Source organism: Gorilla gorilla, chromosome 7, assembly GCF_029281585.2.
Source record: "Gorilla gorilla gorilla isolate KB3781 chromosome 7, NHGRI_mGorGor1-v2.1_pri, whole genome shotgun sequence".
NCBI lineage: Eukaryota > Metazoa > Chordata > Mammalia > Primates > Hominidae > Gorilla > Gorilla gorilla.
Genome location: NC_073231.2, coordinates 48355348 through 48372811, shown reverse-complemented (window position 1 = coordinate 48372811; position 17464 = coordinate 48355348). Strand labels below are relative to the sequence as shown.

The 17464-nt window shown below is 38.7% G+C and overlaps 1 protein-coding gene and 1 long non-coding RNA gene across 6 annotated transcripts in view; one reads left to right on the top strand and one right to left on the bottom strand.

The window, feature by feature from the left end:
- The window catches only part of LOC129524405 (uncharacterized), a 210759-nt gene that overhangs the window by 166444 nt on the left and 26851 nt on the right, over window positions 1-17464 (top strand). For 4 of the 5 annotated variants that reach the window (XR_010134966.1, XR_010134967.1, XR_010134968.1 and 1 more), the window contains one exon: window positions 14856-14959. This is a non-coding gene — a long non-coding RNA (uncharacterized lncRNA). Of the gene's footprint in view, window positions 1-14855; window positions 14960-15891; window positions 16085-17464 lie in introns of all 5 variants that reach the window. The other variant, XR_010134965.1, reaches the window with a different exon arrangement.
- The window catches only part of LOC101150478 (transient receptor potential cation channel subfamily A member 1), a 53276-nt gene continuing 47522 nt past the window's right edge, over window positions 11711-17464 (bottom strand). Inside the window, exons 25-27 of the mRNA XM_019032873.4 lie at window positions 15485-15598; window positions 13343-13440; window positions 11711-12643 (exon numbers count right to left, since the gene is read on the bottom strand). Of these exons, the coding sequence (XP_018888418.2) occupies window positions 12433-12643; window positions 13343-13440; window positions 15485-15598 (423 nt within the window). The 3' untranslated portion in view covers window positions 11711-12432. The remainder of the gene's footprint in view (window positions 12644-13342; window positions 13441-15484; window positions 15599-17464) is intronic.

Here is a 17464-nt window from a genome sequence, read left to right as displayed (position 1 = left end):
AAAAATGGATTTCCCCTTATGAAACCATCAGATCTTGTGAGACTTATTCACTACCATGAGAACAGTATGTGGAAAACTGCCCCCATGATTCAACTATCTCCCACTGGGTCCCTTCCACACACAACATGTGGGGATTCAAGATGAGATGTGGGTGGGGACACAGCCAAACCATATCACCTCCTTTCCTAGTTGCTTGGTTTGGAAGAGTTATGTAATCTTTTTGAGCTTCAATTTCCTCATCTATAAAATAGGGAAGATGCTAGTTACTCTCTTATAGGGTAGTTATGATTTATTTTATGTGAAATGTTTAGAATGGTCCATGCCATGATGTACTGCAGTTGGTTTGTACTGGCTCACAATGACCAATAGTACACCTTTTTTCTGATTCTGCCAATCTTCCCATCCTCACATCCAGTGACATCATATTGGTAGTTTGAAATTAATTGGCCATGGTGAGAATATTTACACTACAGATATTTGCAAATACTATACAACAGGGGCTAGCTTACCAGCACACCCTTGGTTAGATGACATCCGTAAGTTCTGTATAAATCTTAACATTATTATTACTCAGTAGGTACTCCTGCTCCCTTATGGTTTTGAGAAGGCCTTCTAGTTAAATAAATCATTTTGAATTAAAATAACACTGATGGGACTCTTAGCAATGTTTTACCTCTTGGGAATCACTGCCTACATTTGTGGTCTATAAATCTGAATCCTTAATTCACTCGGATTGATTTTTGGCTCCATGAAAGTAGGAGCTTTTCTCACTGCTGTAGCCTCCACACATGGCACAGGCCTGGGACAGAGTAAGCACTCATAAGTATTTGTTAAGTGAAAAAATAAATGAATGAAAGTATCCCAAACACTTGCATTTTCAAAAGGTTTTGACATCCACTTCCTTTTCTTCTCAAAGCTACGCTTTGAGATGGATAGGTCCTATTTTATCTCTATTGCATCGATGAAGAAACTGCAATGCAAAGAAGTGTCTAATTAGTGATTTGCTTCCTTTCATCAAATATGTCCATTACACCAGTGTTTCTCAAAATGTGTTCCATAGATCATAAATGCTGAAGGATGTTAATAGTTATTATGTGCCGGGGGACCCGTGGATATATAAGTTTGGAAAATAGTGAAGTAAAAAAAAAAAAAATTGGTTTACTTACTACAAGTTTTCTCAGAGCCTTATTAAGCCAATGTGCATTGTGAACACAGGAGGTAGTGGAGTTAAAGTATGCAGCATTTTCTATTTTTGACTATAGTTTGCTTGATTGATTTTTTTTTTTTTTTTTTTTTTTAGACAGAATCTTGCTCTGTTGCCCAGGCTGGAGTGCAGTGGTCTGATCTCGGCTCACTGCAAGCTCTGCCTCCCGGGTTGATGCCATTCTCCTGCCTCGGCCTCCTGAGTAGCTGGGACTACAGTTGCCTGCTACCACGCCCGGCTAATTTTTTGTATTTTTAGTAGAGATGAGGTTTCACCATGTTAGCCAGGATGGTCTCGATCTCCTGATCTTGTGATCCGCCCGCCTCAGCCTCCCAAAGTGCTGGGATTACAGGCGTGTGCCACCGCGCCGGCCACTTGATTGATTTTAAATGAAGCATCCAGCAGTGTTAGTGTGAAACTTCATTAGGTAGTACTTTTCAGACCTTAACTTGCATATGAATTGCCAAGAGAACTTACTAAAATGCAAATTCTGATTTAGGAGGGAAGAGTGCCTAGGGCAGGGACCTGAGATCCTACATTTCTTCTTCTTTTTTTTTTCTTCTTTTATTTGAAACAAGGTCTCACTCTGTCACCCAGGCTGAGGTTCAGTGGCATGATCACAGCTCACTGGATCCTCAAACTCCTTGGCTCAGATGATCATCCCACCTCAACCTCCCAGGTAGCTGGGACTACAGGTGCATGCCACCACACCTAGCTAATTTTTTTATTTTTTTGTGGAGACAGGGTCTTGCTTTGTTGCCCAGTCTGATCTTGAACTCCTCAACTCAAGGCAATCCACCTGCTTCGGCCTCCCAAAGCTCTGGGATTACAGGCGTGAACCACCATGACTGGCCAGAGATCTTGTATGTCTAACAGGCTCTCAGAGGGTGCCCATGCTGCTGGCCCACTGGCCACACCTTGAATAGCAAGGCACTAGAACATACAAGAGTCAAGAAGAAATGGCATCTTATTGAAAGAGCAAATGAGAACACTAAAACACCCTATCGACCCTCAGGACCAGCTGTTAAAGAAGCATGTTGTTCAGAGGGGTGAGGAAATAAGGGACAAACCCCCATATGATGAGCAAGTAATGAAGGAACATAGAGCTAAACTAAATAGCTGGAGTAGGGCAGGTCTTTTCAGCTGAAGTCTAGGTTGTGAATTAATTAGTGAAGGGACACAGAGATGGCTAAAGGGACCCTTGATTTCTTTGTGGACCAAAGTAGCTTCATTTTTGTCATTAAAACCGAGGTTCAAGGAGAAGAGGGCGAGGCCCACTATTGGTTCAGACTTAGTTATTGTTTTCCTTCTCTATCCACAAACTCAAGTTCCATGAGTTATTAGTTTTTTAAACAACTTTTTAATTATTCAAAATGGAATATGAATGTTAGAAATCGGAAGGGAAAAATGGGGACTGACATAAAAAGAGGTTAGCCTGGGTCAGGTGAGGAAGTAATGCTATACAATGTATTCAGCTATTTAAAGGCTTCAGAAATGCTCGTATCTCTTACAGACTGATCTTTCTGACTTCATCTGGTCCCTGCTCTGACCTGGAAACTTAGCTTGGGTACCTGTGTTTCTCCAGCAGTGGCTGTTCTCTGTTTGTGCCTTGTCCTAGCAGACTCTTCTCTCCTAGTTCCTTGGCAACAGTGTGCTAATAACCTTTGCGGGTCACACAGTTCCTAAGTGTGGAGCTGGGATTAGGCTAATGGAGGTGTTATAAGACTCTCCAACAATATATTCATCAATGATTCACTTCTACTAATTATAACTCGACATATTTTGATAACTTATTGAAAGCAAAAAGGTTAATAACTCATGACTTCCTTGTAGGTCAAATCTTTATCCGTGTAAAGCAGTAATTTTGCCTAATTTTATATTTTTTCCCTTGCATTCTTTGGGTTAAGTTCATTTTGTCACTCCTGCTCTTTATATTTGTATATTTATTTGTTCATATTTCTATAATACTAGTTTAGATTATTCTCTAGCGATTACATTTTTTTAACCCAGAAAGGGAGTATTGTGTTTTTTACTGAAGTTTAGATTGGTTGTCAGAACTCATAGATTTTATTTTACTTGTGTAGTCTTGTTCATGTTTTTGCATTTTTGTAGGTCTTGATGTTTTCTTTTACTTAATTTTTTAAGCTTTTCTTATATTGCCTTTTTTGTTTCTTTTTATCTTTTTTTCCCATGTACTAATACATACTTATTCTGTTTAAATTATATTCTTGATTACTGAACAATTAAAAAAAGAAATTATCCACCCTATATTTTTTAGTTACAAGTATGTTATGAAGCAGTATCTTTAATTTGAATAGAATTGAGTCCTTGCTAAGAAAAATGAATGAGATAAGGTATTTCATCTTCTGTTCACCACTCGTACCTGTGAAAGCCAAACAGCCTGACTTTTTATAGCTGTCAGTGATCAATACTGAAGATATAATCTGTCATTACAAAGCAGCTGGCTTGGGCTTTGAAATGTAAACAGTGATAATTTATGAACGGGTTAGTCATTTTCCCATAAACATCTGCCCGTGTACTCTGTGTCGTAATACATTCATGCTATTGCGTTCCTTGTCTGTTGTAACATTCGTTGATTAGTAAATATTTATAGATGTCTCTTGTAACAAAGTTTGGCTTTGGGCATGATCAGTTAAAAATAAATTTTAAAATATCATAAAACAACTATGTAGTGCCCAAGAAGACCTTAGAAAATATTCTTTTCTTCATGTTTCTGCCCTGTGTTGTATTGGTCTTGTCTTATCTGGTAGAATTGTCATACATGTCAGATGGGGAGCCTCATTATGATGAAAAATGAAACAAAGGGTACTTTTTTTCCATTACCCTACACCCTGAAATAGCCAAAATATACACATATGGCACCAGAAGAACAGGGAGTTTGCCTTTTTCTAGCTTGTTTTAAAAGTGCAGTGCAGACAAGCTAAATCCAGCTGGGAATTCTGTGGGTCACACGCATTAGGCGGTGCAGAATTGAAACCTCTGTCTAGAGCAGACTCTCAGAAGATTTACATGCAAGGTTAAGCTAGCACATTTTTGTTTGTGTTGCCTTAAATCTTCTCCTTTGAAGGTTATGATAGCTGCTCAGTGACTAAGTGGTTATTTTTTTAAATCAGTGATACATTCGTTGTTTAGAAGGTATCTAATACTTCTTGTCTTAATAAAAATGTTAATAACAGATGAAACTCTGTATATTAGCATATCTCAAGTGTATAATCCTAGTTTGCTATTTACGCATCTGATTTGTGTAACATTATACTGTCATTTAAAATATACTTTTAAAGCCAGATTTTACATTTCAAGTTATCTTTAGTAATAACTCTCAGTACACCCACTTGCAAATAGTTGTTATAAAGTTTTTTCAGACTGTAAAAATATATTTACTCATCCCTGTAAGCTTAAATTTTGCAGCTAATTACTATTTTCTGATACTTTATGTATATATACATATATTTTTTCTTGAAAATTATTTCCAAAAATAATTATTTAAATGCAAATCATAACAATAAATGAAAACATTTAAAACACATACTTATTTTTGTAATTGCCATTCTAAATAATTTAATCAAAATATCCCCATTCTGATTTCTTTCCCATTCATCTTTTCCAAGAAGTTAGGAACCTGAATTTTAAAAAACACTGTACCCAAGCAGCAAAACTGTGCCAAACTTGAAAGGCTGACCCCACCTTTTGGCTCTATTGACCCTAATACTTTTCCAGTTAAAGAAAAACTTAACAAAAAATAGAATGCAATGACTACTTTAAGCCACTTGGCACTTTGGGGCTTTATTCTGTTTTCAAACTGGCATATGATAATTGAATTTTCTTGGGGAAAACTCAAAGCAGCAATCCAGCTTTTTCAAGATACTCCACTTGATGAGTCTCCACTTGCAAAGAACATCAGTGAAGCCCTCGTGGTATTATCTTTGTTAACAAAGAGTCACCACATTTTGATGATTCTCATTCTAAGTGCTAAGACTTAAAATGGCAATATAAAACAGCTCAAAATGTTTTAGTAGAACTTAGCTTTATCTCTTGTTGACTTTTCTTTACAGTTAAAAAATATAGAAACCACTTTAAAAGCATGCAAAAAAAAGCATGTCCCATATGCAATTTACTTCATATTGTGAAATTAACATGTTCCATATTTCAAAGGTTTGACAAAGCTCTGTGCGTTGTCATTGACTAGTTGATGGAAACTTTCAAAATCTCTGATCCTCTGGCTGGTTATTTACTGACAGTGTCCTTTATGGGCTTGTGTCTTATGCATTTCAAGGACTCATGTGGCAGCATAGGAACAAAGGATGTTAAAAGGTACAGTCAGATCCTGCACACTGGGTGTTAAGTTTACAGTAATTTGGATGAGTGAAGGGCCATTTCATTATCTTATCATCTGAGAAGGAATGGCAGAGCTGACCACTAGACTGGGATGCTATAGAGGTTTTAGGGGCACAACTTGGTTTTATACTTGGGAATGAGACAGGAGTTCAGCAGGACTTGTTTCAGAAGATACAAATCACAAAGACCTTGCTGGTAAAACAGGATGCAATAAAGAAGCCAGCCAAAATCTGCCAAAACCAAGATGGCAACAAAAGTGACTTCTGGTCATCCTCACTGCTCATTATATGCTAATTATAATACATTAGCATACTAAAGGAAGAGCCCACTGGTGTCACAACAGTTTACAAATGCCATGGTAACATCTGGAAGTTAACCTATACGGTCTTTCAGTGGGAGGAGCCCTCAGTTCTGGGAATCCCCTGCTCCTTTCTCAGGAAACTCATGAATAATCCACCCCTTATTTATCATATGATCAAGAAATAACCATAAAAGTAGCCAATCAGCAGCCCTTAGGGCTGCACTGCCTATAGAGTAACCACTCTTTTATTCCTTTACTTTTTAATAAACTTGCTTTCACTTTACTCTATTGGCTTGCTCTTGAATTTTTTCCTGCAGAAAGCCAAAAACCCACGTGGCCTCCTGGGCTGAGTCCCACTTTCGGCATTTGCCCTGCGACAAGTACAGAGACTATTTGATTTAATAAATCTTCCATCTTATTTAAATTTGGGTGATTTTAGCATATTTATAATTGAGAAAGTTTTCAAACTGATACAGGATGGTGATAAATGCAAACATGTTTACAATTCATTATTACAGCTCTCCAAGAGTTTTCTGGTTTCTTTGACCACACTCAGAATTTGAAAGGCAACCATCTGGGTCATGAAGATGCTTGCTGATCAACTGCTGGGGTAGAAGAGACTGCTGGGGTAGAAGAGACTTTAAGTCCCTTGCTGAAGACTGCAGTCTGGCTTACTGGTTTTAGTTATTTACACTTCCTAACCTGTATCTCAAGGACTGTGGACACCATACAACATCACAGAAAACTTTATACTTGGAGGTTTATCGGATTATGAAAGATGTTGTGTCTGCCTGTGGTATCCTGAAAGTACAGATACCTGCAGTTTGAACCTCAACTTCTGGATTATTTCTATTATGAATTCTTTAGACAGTTTTTTTCTTTTTCTTTTTCTTTTTTATTTTTGAGACAGGGACTTGCTCTGTTGTCCAGGCTGGAGTGCAGTGGTGCAATAACAGCTCACTGAAGCCTTGACCCCGCTGAGTTCAAGTGATCCTCCTATTTCAGCCTGTTGAGTAGCTGGGACTACAGGTGCCTGCCACCATGACAGGCTATTTTTTAAATTTTTGTAGATATGGGGTCTCACTGTATTGCCCAGACTGGTCTTGAACCCCAGGACTCAAGCAATCCTCCCATCGTGGTCTCCCAAAGTGTTGGGATCATAGACATGAGCCACTTCCCCTGGCCTTAGACAGTTTTGGTTCCTTCGGAATTAATGATCTGCATCTGCAAGGCGTATGGATCTCTACTGATTTACAGGGGTTTTGCCATTACTGAGTTGACTTGTAGACAGAAAAACAAACTGCCTTTGTTGAGCCGTTTGACTTTTCCTCATATTTTTCTCTTTTGGGAAAGACCTTAACTGAGGATCCCTGCTTTGCCTCTGGAATATGCCTGCAGTAATGTTTGTTGAGAAATTTGAGTTTGGGAGTAACTGTTCCTGTGGGGCTGTAGAAGAGCTGGTTGTCATTCTAATAGATTCCTGAGCCTTGATATTGCTTCAAATTAGATTGTTGCAAGTTTAGAAGGTGCAGGTGAAGTTTTCCTTTCAGGTTTTGCTGGTACTGACACAAGCACAGACATGCTGCCCATGAGTGATAATCTCCGTCTTCTTCATCCTCTTCTCCATGAATTTTTAAAACAACCTAAATTACCACTGATAACTGTCTCTTCTGAGAGTTTTCCCCCTCAATACTTATTTTTTTCAGACTTGGTTCTGGAGAGCGGATTATGTCTTCTTTAAGCTGTTAAGTATTTCTGATTCACATAAAAGTATAGTGTTCCTCCCTTCTCTGTGGGGGGATACCTTGCAAGACCCCTAGTGGATGCCCGAAAGCACGAATAGCACCGAACCCTATATATGTATGTGTGTATACATATATATATATGTATATACATACATACATACTTATAGTAAAGTTTAGTTTACAAATCAGGCACAAAAAGAAATAATAAAAACAACTAATAGTAAAATATGGCAATTATATAACAATATACTAAATTTATGTGACTGTAGTCCCTTACTGTCAAAATATCTTATTGTACTGTACTCACCTATTTTCTGATCGTGGTAGACCGCTGATAACTGAAACTTTAGAAAGAGAAACTAGGGATAAGGGAGGACTACCGTACCACTTTATACACCTGTTTTGTGCATCTATTTATTGGCAGCCTGTATTATCTGAAGCAATTGAAATGGAAACTTTTTAAATAAGTGCCACCATCTGCCTTTGGACTTGCGAGATTAAATCTCAATAGAAAGAGGAGCAGAAGCATAGGTTAATGTCGCTGTAGGTTTTCCTGAGATGAGAGATCCTCCTGCACACAAGGGAGGTCTCAGTGAGGTCTTCTGGTTCCAGCTCAATATCAATTACACCCCTAGAGGGCGCTGTTTCCCTCAGCGGTTTCCTTGATGTTTGCAGCTCAGGATCGTGCCTCCTTTTGCCTCCTAGCTGGACACCTTTCGTAGGGTGTCTGGAGCTGGAAATGGCAAGGGGTAGCCCACATCTTCCTGTTTTCTGTCATCTCCTATCACTTCACTAAAACTAACAAGCAAAATTAGAGCCAAATGACAAGACGACTTGCTTCAGATTCTAGGAATCAGCCCAGTTCAGTTCACTCTGTGGCTTCATGATGGGTTAAATTTCATGATGGGTTAAACAACTTCACTCACCTATACCTTCAACAATTGTGCCATAAGTCTGAAGTCTATGACTCAGGCTTCCTGACTTCAGTGTCTGATCACTTGTTTTTATTATGTTTGTGGTGTCCCATGTCCCTTAACCTTAAAATGCACTTACCCATGAATGTTACATTGCAGGTATCCACTCAGTAACCTCTGAAGTATAAAGTCAATGAAGAAAGGGTGCTCTTTTGTCCGATTCTTATTTAAGAGATAGTATAGCTTTGTATTAAGAACACAAAATCTAGAAGCAGACTGCCTGAGTTTACATCTCAGCAATGTGACCTCGAACAAGCTACTCAGCCTAGAAGTGTCATGATTTGTTTTACAAAACAAGGATGATAATTATCATAGCGCCTACCACATAGGTTTTGAGAATCAAGTGAGTTAGTACATAGTGCTTGGAACAGTGCCTGCTACACAGTGAACTTCATAAGCCTTTTCTTTTTGTTATTATTTAATGTGCTCACATCAAAATGTCCAAAATGGTTAAAAAATATTCATTGATGATGATTTACTCTGACTAGCAAGGAGTTGGTGCTCCATCAATGTTTAATGAATTGAGTCTAAAGCAAAAATAAAGATGACAAAAGTGCTGAAATATTTTAATCAAAATTTTCTCTAAATGTAAGGTTTTTATTTTACTACACACATTCCAGGATTTGTTTGGCTAAGGGGATTCAGAAGTACCTGGGAGCTTCAATTTATATCAGGCTGCTAATTAATTAACTTCCAAAGAAATTCCATGGGTAATTGGTATGATATGAAAATCCTAGTGTGCTTTGTAACCCCCTTTATCTCAGGTAAATCAGTTTTCTTGAACACATTGCAATAGCGTTTACTGAGTTAGGTACTCTGTATGCGTGTGGTTGTCCAATTCTACCGACACCAGAAAGAATATATTCTATCATCATCATTTTAGAGAGGAGGACATATGCCCAGAGTCACTCAACCAACAGGAATTAGAGTCAGTACGAAGGCACAAGTTGTCTTCTTGCAAAACACAAACCTTTCAATTGTTCATGCTAATCATAGTTAACAATCATTAAAACAACAGCCCAGATTGAACCCGTGGGAATAAAAAGGCAGGAAAGTGGGGTTTAATGCTTCTTCCACCACTTAGAGGCAAGTCATTTAACTTCTCTAGGACACAGTGTCAACAGAAAAAGGACACTACACCACTTTTCTGAGGCAAACTGAGCCAGTTTTCTTGCAGTCTCTTTCAGGTCCATGGTATTTATTATTTTCACTGATTTCTCTTATTTGCGTATTTGTACTTGTTGAGCATCTGTTATGTGCAAGGCACAGTGCTGGAAGCTCCACAAAATGAAAAAAAAATGAAATAGGATGTAATTCTTTGCCTCCTTTGAGACTACTGGTGATAATGACCCATAAAGCTCGGGGAGTCTACCCTTTAGTTAGGGGAGGACACGTGGCAAGTCACAGTCACCATAATAGGCTGCAGTAGCAGAGGAGAAGTGCAGTCTGTGCCAGTTCCGAGGAGGCAGGAAGCATAATGAGTGGGGACCATTAGGAAAATACTTCAAGGTGGAGATGCCATTTAAACTGAGCTTTAAGAGTTAGAGAGGGGACATTCTGGCTGGAAGAGAATAGAGTTGGCTGTAGGGAGATGAGAAAACATAGTGTCTTCATGAAACAATGGTCTTCCAATTTGGATGAAATTAAGAATGCTGGAAGATAAAGCTAATTTAGATTGAGAAGGCAGGTTAAGAGGATTAGTTTGCTTATGAAGAAAGAGAAAATCTTTAAGCTTTTTAGATGGGTGTGAAGGCTTAGAGCTCCACTTTAGGAAGATTAACTCAACTTAGTATGTTGAGTCCTTTCGAGTCTAGGAGCTTGAGAGAATCCTGGTACCACTGATGGGAAATAGGAAGTCCAGAGGAGTTGGTTTGTTTCTCTTACCACCCAATTCAGGTTTCTATGTATTTAATTTGAAGAACTGTAGAAATGTTGGACTGGACTTTAGGAGAAGGAGCAGAAGTGAGGAAAGAGAGGAAACAGAGCCAGGTACAGACCTCAGGGATGTACACATGGAGTTAGTTGGCAGGAAAGAGAAGCCAGTCGAGAAAGAGAGAAGCAGCAATCAGTGGAAACAGTGGAAAAGCAGTTCTGTGTTTGGGGGTAAAGGAGAAAGAACTGCAGAAATAAATGAACACCACTAAATTGTAAGCTTCTTGAGAGTACAGGTTGGTGACATTGTTGTAAGACAATCTGTTTATTTAAATATTTCGCATGACAGGCATGGTACAGTGTTTCTCACATTCTTGGCACTCAGTGAATGCTGACTGAGATCTATATTGTGCAGTGCTACACAAGGTTTGAGGAGAGGGAAGACTGAAAAGACCCTTTGTCTTTATGATCAGGAGATCTTTGGTTATTGCTTCTGCATAGTGATTTTCCACCCTTTCTGTTTTAAGAAATATAAAGAACAAAGATATTATTCATATCAAAGATTAAGGTATATGCAACACTGCCTCTAGGCCATGTGTTCTGTTGGACCATGAATGTAAAAGTGTCTGGTTTTGTAATAGTACATATCGTCCCTCAGCACTCTGCTGGTTTGTATGAATATCAGTATGTTTGAGAATGAGTGCAGGAAGGTGGAGGTAACCAAGCTGTCCATCTCTAGAAAAGTCCAGTGTGGTGGGTGGGTGGGTGCACACAATGAAATAGTAAGCCACACCAAAGGCCCGGTACTAGATGGAATACAGTAACACAGTTGTATCTTGTAAACATCATGTCCAGTGAAAAGGAGTAAGAAACAGAAATGAGTAAAAAAAATAGGAAATAAGTGAGAATTATAAGAGAAATAAGAAGCAAAAACAGAAATAGAAGCTATAGCATAATAACATCTGTGTAAATAATAACAGACTCAAAACAACACTGTACAACATAACACAAGGACACATGCATAGCCAAAGACATATTCATTACGGTGAATGTCTCCTGGGGGTAGTGAAGGAATAAACATGCTAATCAGGATGATGGAGAAAATCAGACAAAGCAATAGAAGGACCTTGAAAAGATTAATGATGAGGTATGTGATTAATTCATGATTTGAGTAGACATCAAAAGAAAAAAGGGAATATGTGATGGAGGCATGTTTTTTTCAAATCTCAAACAAAGGCTCATACAATAATCACAGGGATACTATATAGGTTTTACATTTATTATGCAAACAAAACAAACAAACATTGGCAAACAAAAACAGAAACAACATATATTATCTATAGTAAAATTCATGCATATCATAAGGCCTATTAATTTGTACTTCAACTATATGGCTCAAAGTGACATCAGGTATGTTGGGGACAGCAAGAAGGGTGGGGCTATTCATCACAGTAGGAACAGAAAAGTCCACATGGTGCCACCCACAGGTTCTTTCAACATGAAGCTTTCCAGGAAGCAGCTTAGGTTAGGTAGACCTCAACCTAATATTTAAGACTATCATCTAAGGCATTATTAATACTTGTGACTATTTTCTAGAGCATCACATATTATGTAATTAACAAGCAGGAATTCAGTACTGACATTTGCATTTTAGCTTAATAGTTACATTTATTACTTCTTTTCATTAAAAATGTGTGTTCTAGCAAATTCATTTTCTACCCATTCAAATAATGAGATTATATCTCATCAAAGTCCAGTCCAATTTGAACATATCTGCAAAGATATCCCCAATACATAGTGATTGGTAGAAAATATGAATAGAGGATAAAAGATGGTTTACTTTTATATAGCATGCAGGAACCATGATTTCACACGTAGTAAAATCAATCATTCTGCTTCTTCCTCACTCTTTTTAAATTGAAAGTTAGAACCAGCAAGTCATGCACCCCCCATTAGAAGCCTCACTGAAGGTCTGAGGAGCTAAGGCTCAAGATGGTGTGTTTTTGCCTTGACTGCTCTCAACACAGTATTCCATCTGCTATTCCTTTGTTCCATCTGCTCTTTCTTAAACCTGTCTTGAAAAGAACAATGGCTATCATCATCCTCTGTCTCAGAGATGATCTCCATCTTCTGAATGATCAGTTTAATGAGCTCATGCTGTTTTTCCAGGAGAAAAGTAAGATCCTTCAGCCTAAAAGGACATACACATTTCATGAATTTATTTTCAGTTCTTCTTTTAGCCCTTCTGAATGTAGGAAGGCATAGGTTTTAACCTCGGTCCCTTCTGAATGTAGGAAGGCATAGGTTTTAACCTCGGTAGTCACAATCCTTCCAGGAAACACGTATTTTTGAAGTTTAAACGATTTTTCCCAAAGTTACACTGTTAGTTCATGGCTAGTTTATTTTTGTTCCCAGTTTATAGGTAAGAAACTATTATAGAGAAAGGGTAAGCAGATTGCCCAGGGTCACAGTTATTAAGTACCTAGTTGAATAGGGGTTTGAACTCAGGTACTAACTAACTGTAAAACCCTCATGCTTAACCACTGCCCACCACATAGTTACTCCAGGGATCTTCAGAAGCTTTCAGAGCTTTGCTTTATGAATTCAGATGAAGAATACAGTTTATGATACTATCTCCAAGAGAAAGGAAATCAGCATTTTAATTTTTATTCACTTATTATTGGAAGGCAAACTGATTGGTGAATAGTGGCAAATATGCTGTTTGTTCTAAAAAATGTCTCATGACTCTCAATACACTAGCTACAGCTATCAATAAAGCAAGACAATATATAAAACAAATAAACATCAATATAAAATATAATCTTACATTGTGCATTATTATTTATGAGTTTTAAGTTTCTCAAGTACAGATAGAAGGAAAAATACATACCGGTATTTCTGCTTTAATATTTCCATTTCTAAAGATTTATCAGCATTTGGTATTTCTTGTCTTATTTCCCCAGTGCAAAATAAAAAACAGAATATACGCTGTCGGATAAAAAATAGTAGTTACTCAAATTGAATTCAATTCAGGAACTTTTTCTTAAGCATGTGCCAAAATTCAACCACCACTGGTACAAATATGCATAAGGCATAGCTATGCCCTCAAGGAACCCACAGTCTGCCAGGAGAAAGAGACATGTGAAGAAAGAGCTGTGAAAGGAAGTCATACATATAATCAGAGAGAAATAAAACATGTACAGATAAAACAGAAGAGGAGTAAATTAGGACAGAAATTGTTTAGAATGGGGCTTAGCTGAATTGTTCTATATATTTTCATGAGAAATGCCCATCACGGAAGGTGGTATTCTATACAAGATTCATTGTTAATTATCTAAAACTGCACTGCACATTATCCAATACGACTCAACCAATCAACAAAGTTTCACCTGGAGAAATTTCAGAAATGTTATTTTAACACATTTCATTTTAATTTAGTATCTTTTAAACCATAGGTTGACTGGAGAGGGTCAAGGGCAGATGTGAAATGATCAAGAATGAGGTAATTCTAGGAGTTCAGGCAAGAGAAAATGGTGACTTGCACAGGCCACCCAGGAAGTCAAATGGACCAGACTGAGGGGAGAAGGAAAGGGAGGGGACAGATCAAGGATGACTCCTGGGTGGCTGGCTTGCACAGGCTAATGAATGGTGCTGACATTGTTGCAAGGAGGAACCAGGACTTTTTCATTTTTTCCTGTAGGGGATATGTCAGGAGAGGGTGAAACGTGAAAGCATTGAAGTTTGGTTTTGAACCTGCTGAATGTGAGGCACCTTTAAAACATGCAAGTGGAGATGTCAAGTAGGCAGCTGGATACAGGGGCCGGGAACTGAAGAGTGAGCTCTAGGATTGAGAAATCAGTTGCTGAGCATTCTGTTTCGGTAGTAATGGTAACCATGGACATGTGTGAAATCAGTTGGAGAGATACTGCGGCGTTAGAATAAAGCCTAGACTGATACTCAGGGCGACTTTATTATTTTATGACTACACAGGGGAAATGAACCTGAAAAGAACTCAGGAAGAACAGTCGTAGAGATGAAGGGAGCCCAGGCATACTAAAGATTAGCAACCAGTTATTCTGGCTCTTCATATGACACTTCTTCCATTATAATGCAATGGTCTTGCTTAGTCTTTGATCACTTAATTACCTCATTTTCTATAGGGGATGCTCTGTGTGTGTGTTCGTGTGTGTGTGTGTGTGTGTGTGTGTGTGTGATATGTTTAGACTTTGTGTCCCCACCCAAATCTCATCTTGCATTATAATCCCCATAATCCCCACATGTCAAGGGAAAGACTGAGTGGAGGTAATTGTATCATGGGGGTGGTTTCCCCCATGCTGTTCTTGTGATAGTAAGTGAGTTCTCACGAGATCTGGTGGTTTTATAATTGTTTGGTTGTTCCTCAGGCGTTCGTTCTCCTTCCTGCTGCCTGTGAAGTAGGTGCCTTGCTTCCCCTTCACCTTCCGCCATGATTGCAAGTTTCCTGAGGCCTCCCCAGCCATGCGGAACTGTGAGTCAATTAAACCTCTTTCCTTTATAAGCTACCCAGTCTCGGGAAGTTCTTTATAGCAGTGTGAAAATGGATTAATACGTTGTGTGTATAGTGTGTGTATGTGTAAATGTGTGTTCTTTATTGTGTATTCTAAACACTTGGCTGTATATACTCACATATATATCTACACATAAATGTAAGTGACATGTGACTAGGAAAAGCAAATAAAGTATACCTGTACTGTAAAAAAGACACTAAAAGGGTGTGGCTGGTCCCCTGCCCATCTGCTCTCACAGGGACAGCACGCATTTAACACAGATGCTATGGATGAGCCACCTGAAAGGGGAGAGCAAATCTCACCCTCCTCTCACCCAGCTCTTTCATGTCTTGGGTTAATCATATCCTTTTTTTAAAAGCACAACTCCTCTGCCCACAGGCAGAGAAGACTCAAAGTCTATAAAACGGCCCCCTTAGGGTTAACACAATGAATGAATGTCAAACAGTGTCATGTTACTGATGTTGTTATTTGTTATGTGTACTTACAAATAACATCCCACCGGATCTGGGTTTGTTGGGATACACGACGGTGGATTTCTGATCCACTTTGCGTAGAAACCAAAGTGGCAGCTTCTTCTCTAAGCTGGTATGAAGTTCCACCTAAAGTGCATTTTGGATTTATTGATAGAATCATTAGTTAGTATATGGAATTTTTATATGGCACAGAGGCAATCATTAATACAGCAAAATGAAAACTGATATCTATGTCCTGACTTCTGTGCCACAGCTGGGCTGGCCAGGCTTTCTTATCCCCTAGCTCACAGTCACCTGCCCCTTCCTCTCACCTCACCCACTGACAGGGAAGCAATCTGCCTTGGAGTGGGAGAAGAAAGAGAGGGGGAAGTTGCTTAAAGAAGGAATTCAATTTTAGTCACTTGCTGTTTATTGTTCAGGGATAGTCACCCGATGTTTTATTGTTCAATGCTGGAGATTTAAAGAAGAAAATGGTAGTTCATATTCTTGCGGTGTTGCAATACTACAAAATGTGCACAACTGGACAGTGTGAATGCGTGTGTGCACGTGCACACATGTATACACACCTAGAGCAGGAGAGAAGAAGGAGTGCTTAACTGGAGGAAGACAAAGGTAAGCAGTAAAAGAATTAGAACTCTCATGCTTAAGAGTATGTCATGCATTTTTCATGTCTGTGCTATCAGGTGCAAAATGGTTTCTCTATGATGAATTTTAAGTATAATTACTATTTTCAGGGATAGCAAATGAGATATTTCCTCACATTTAATTTTTTTCATTTATTTTTGCCAAATTTATCTCTGCTTTTTTATACCCCTTTGTATCTGATGTATAGGTATGTTTACTGTAACTACTTGTAACTACTAGTGAGATTTGCTTTCTAAGAACAAATACTTTCCAATATTAGTGACTTATAGCCATAAATAGTGAAATGGTAAGAACTTTCCTGACACCACTTCTTAAAATTGTGGCCCCCTCACTGTCCCCCACATGACTTTCCCCCATGTGGCTTCCTTGCTATTTTTATAGCACTTACCACCATTTAACATACCATGCATTAGTTCCAGCTTCAAGAAAAGCTATGTTTTCTTGTATTTTATTAATAATACCAGTTAAATATTTTCACTGATTTTCTATAATAATTTCTAGGTTCCTTTTTCCCCTTTGCTCTTTAGGGTGATATCACTTTCCCCTTCCCATACATATAGTTTTAGAGGTCACATACTATTTCCTCACACTTGATTGAAAAAGATTTACTCAAGCTCGATGTTTGCCAACAGATAAAATACATAGTGTGTCTTACACTGTTCATTATCTACATAGGTCCCTCAAAGATGGTCCTGGGGGAGGTTGGCAAGCAAAGGCCCAAGTCCAGTGTGGGTCAGGTGGGACCCACTGAGCCTGGCACCACTGGGCTCAGGGAGCATCTTTACCTCCTCTAACTGGTGGGGTTTCCATGTTGAAGGGTAAGATGCACACTGCGGATTTCCCTTTCTAATTTGCAGTGGAGATATAAATGTTTATGGACTGCCTGCAGCTGCCAAAACTGTGGTGGAAAGTGGAGATACCAACATTTAAAAATACCCAAACAGCTTCAAGCCCCTCAAAATGCTCATAACACCTGCCCCTGAGGAACTGACAGTCCCCATAAAGAAACCATCTCCCAGCATGCATTGTCCCAAGGCCTGTCTCCACTTCCCTTCGAGATGATTCTATGAGAGAACTAAATGGCCCTGTCAGAAATGTGTGCTACTTGTCCAGTTCTGCTCACAGTTCTGCCGTGGGCTCAGACATAGGTTTCAGAATGCATGCAGAGAGTTGCTTAAGAAACAACTCAGGAGAAGTAGGAGAATGGCTTCCCAGTTTTCCAGGCGATGCTGTTTTTGATCCAAAACAAGGCATAGATAATATGGGGGGTACTAGGATTTGTGCCATTGACTGTCAGGGAGCATAGTAAACAATATAGGTTTGTGCTTTTCAGCTCAACCCCACTGA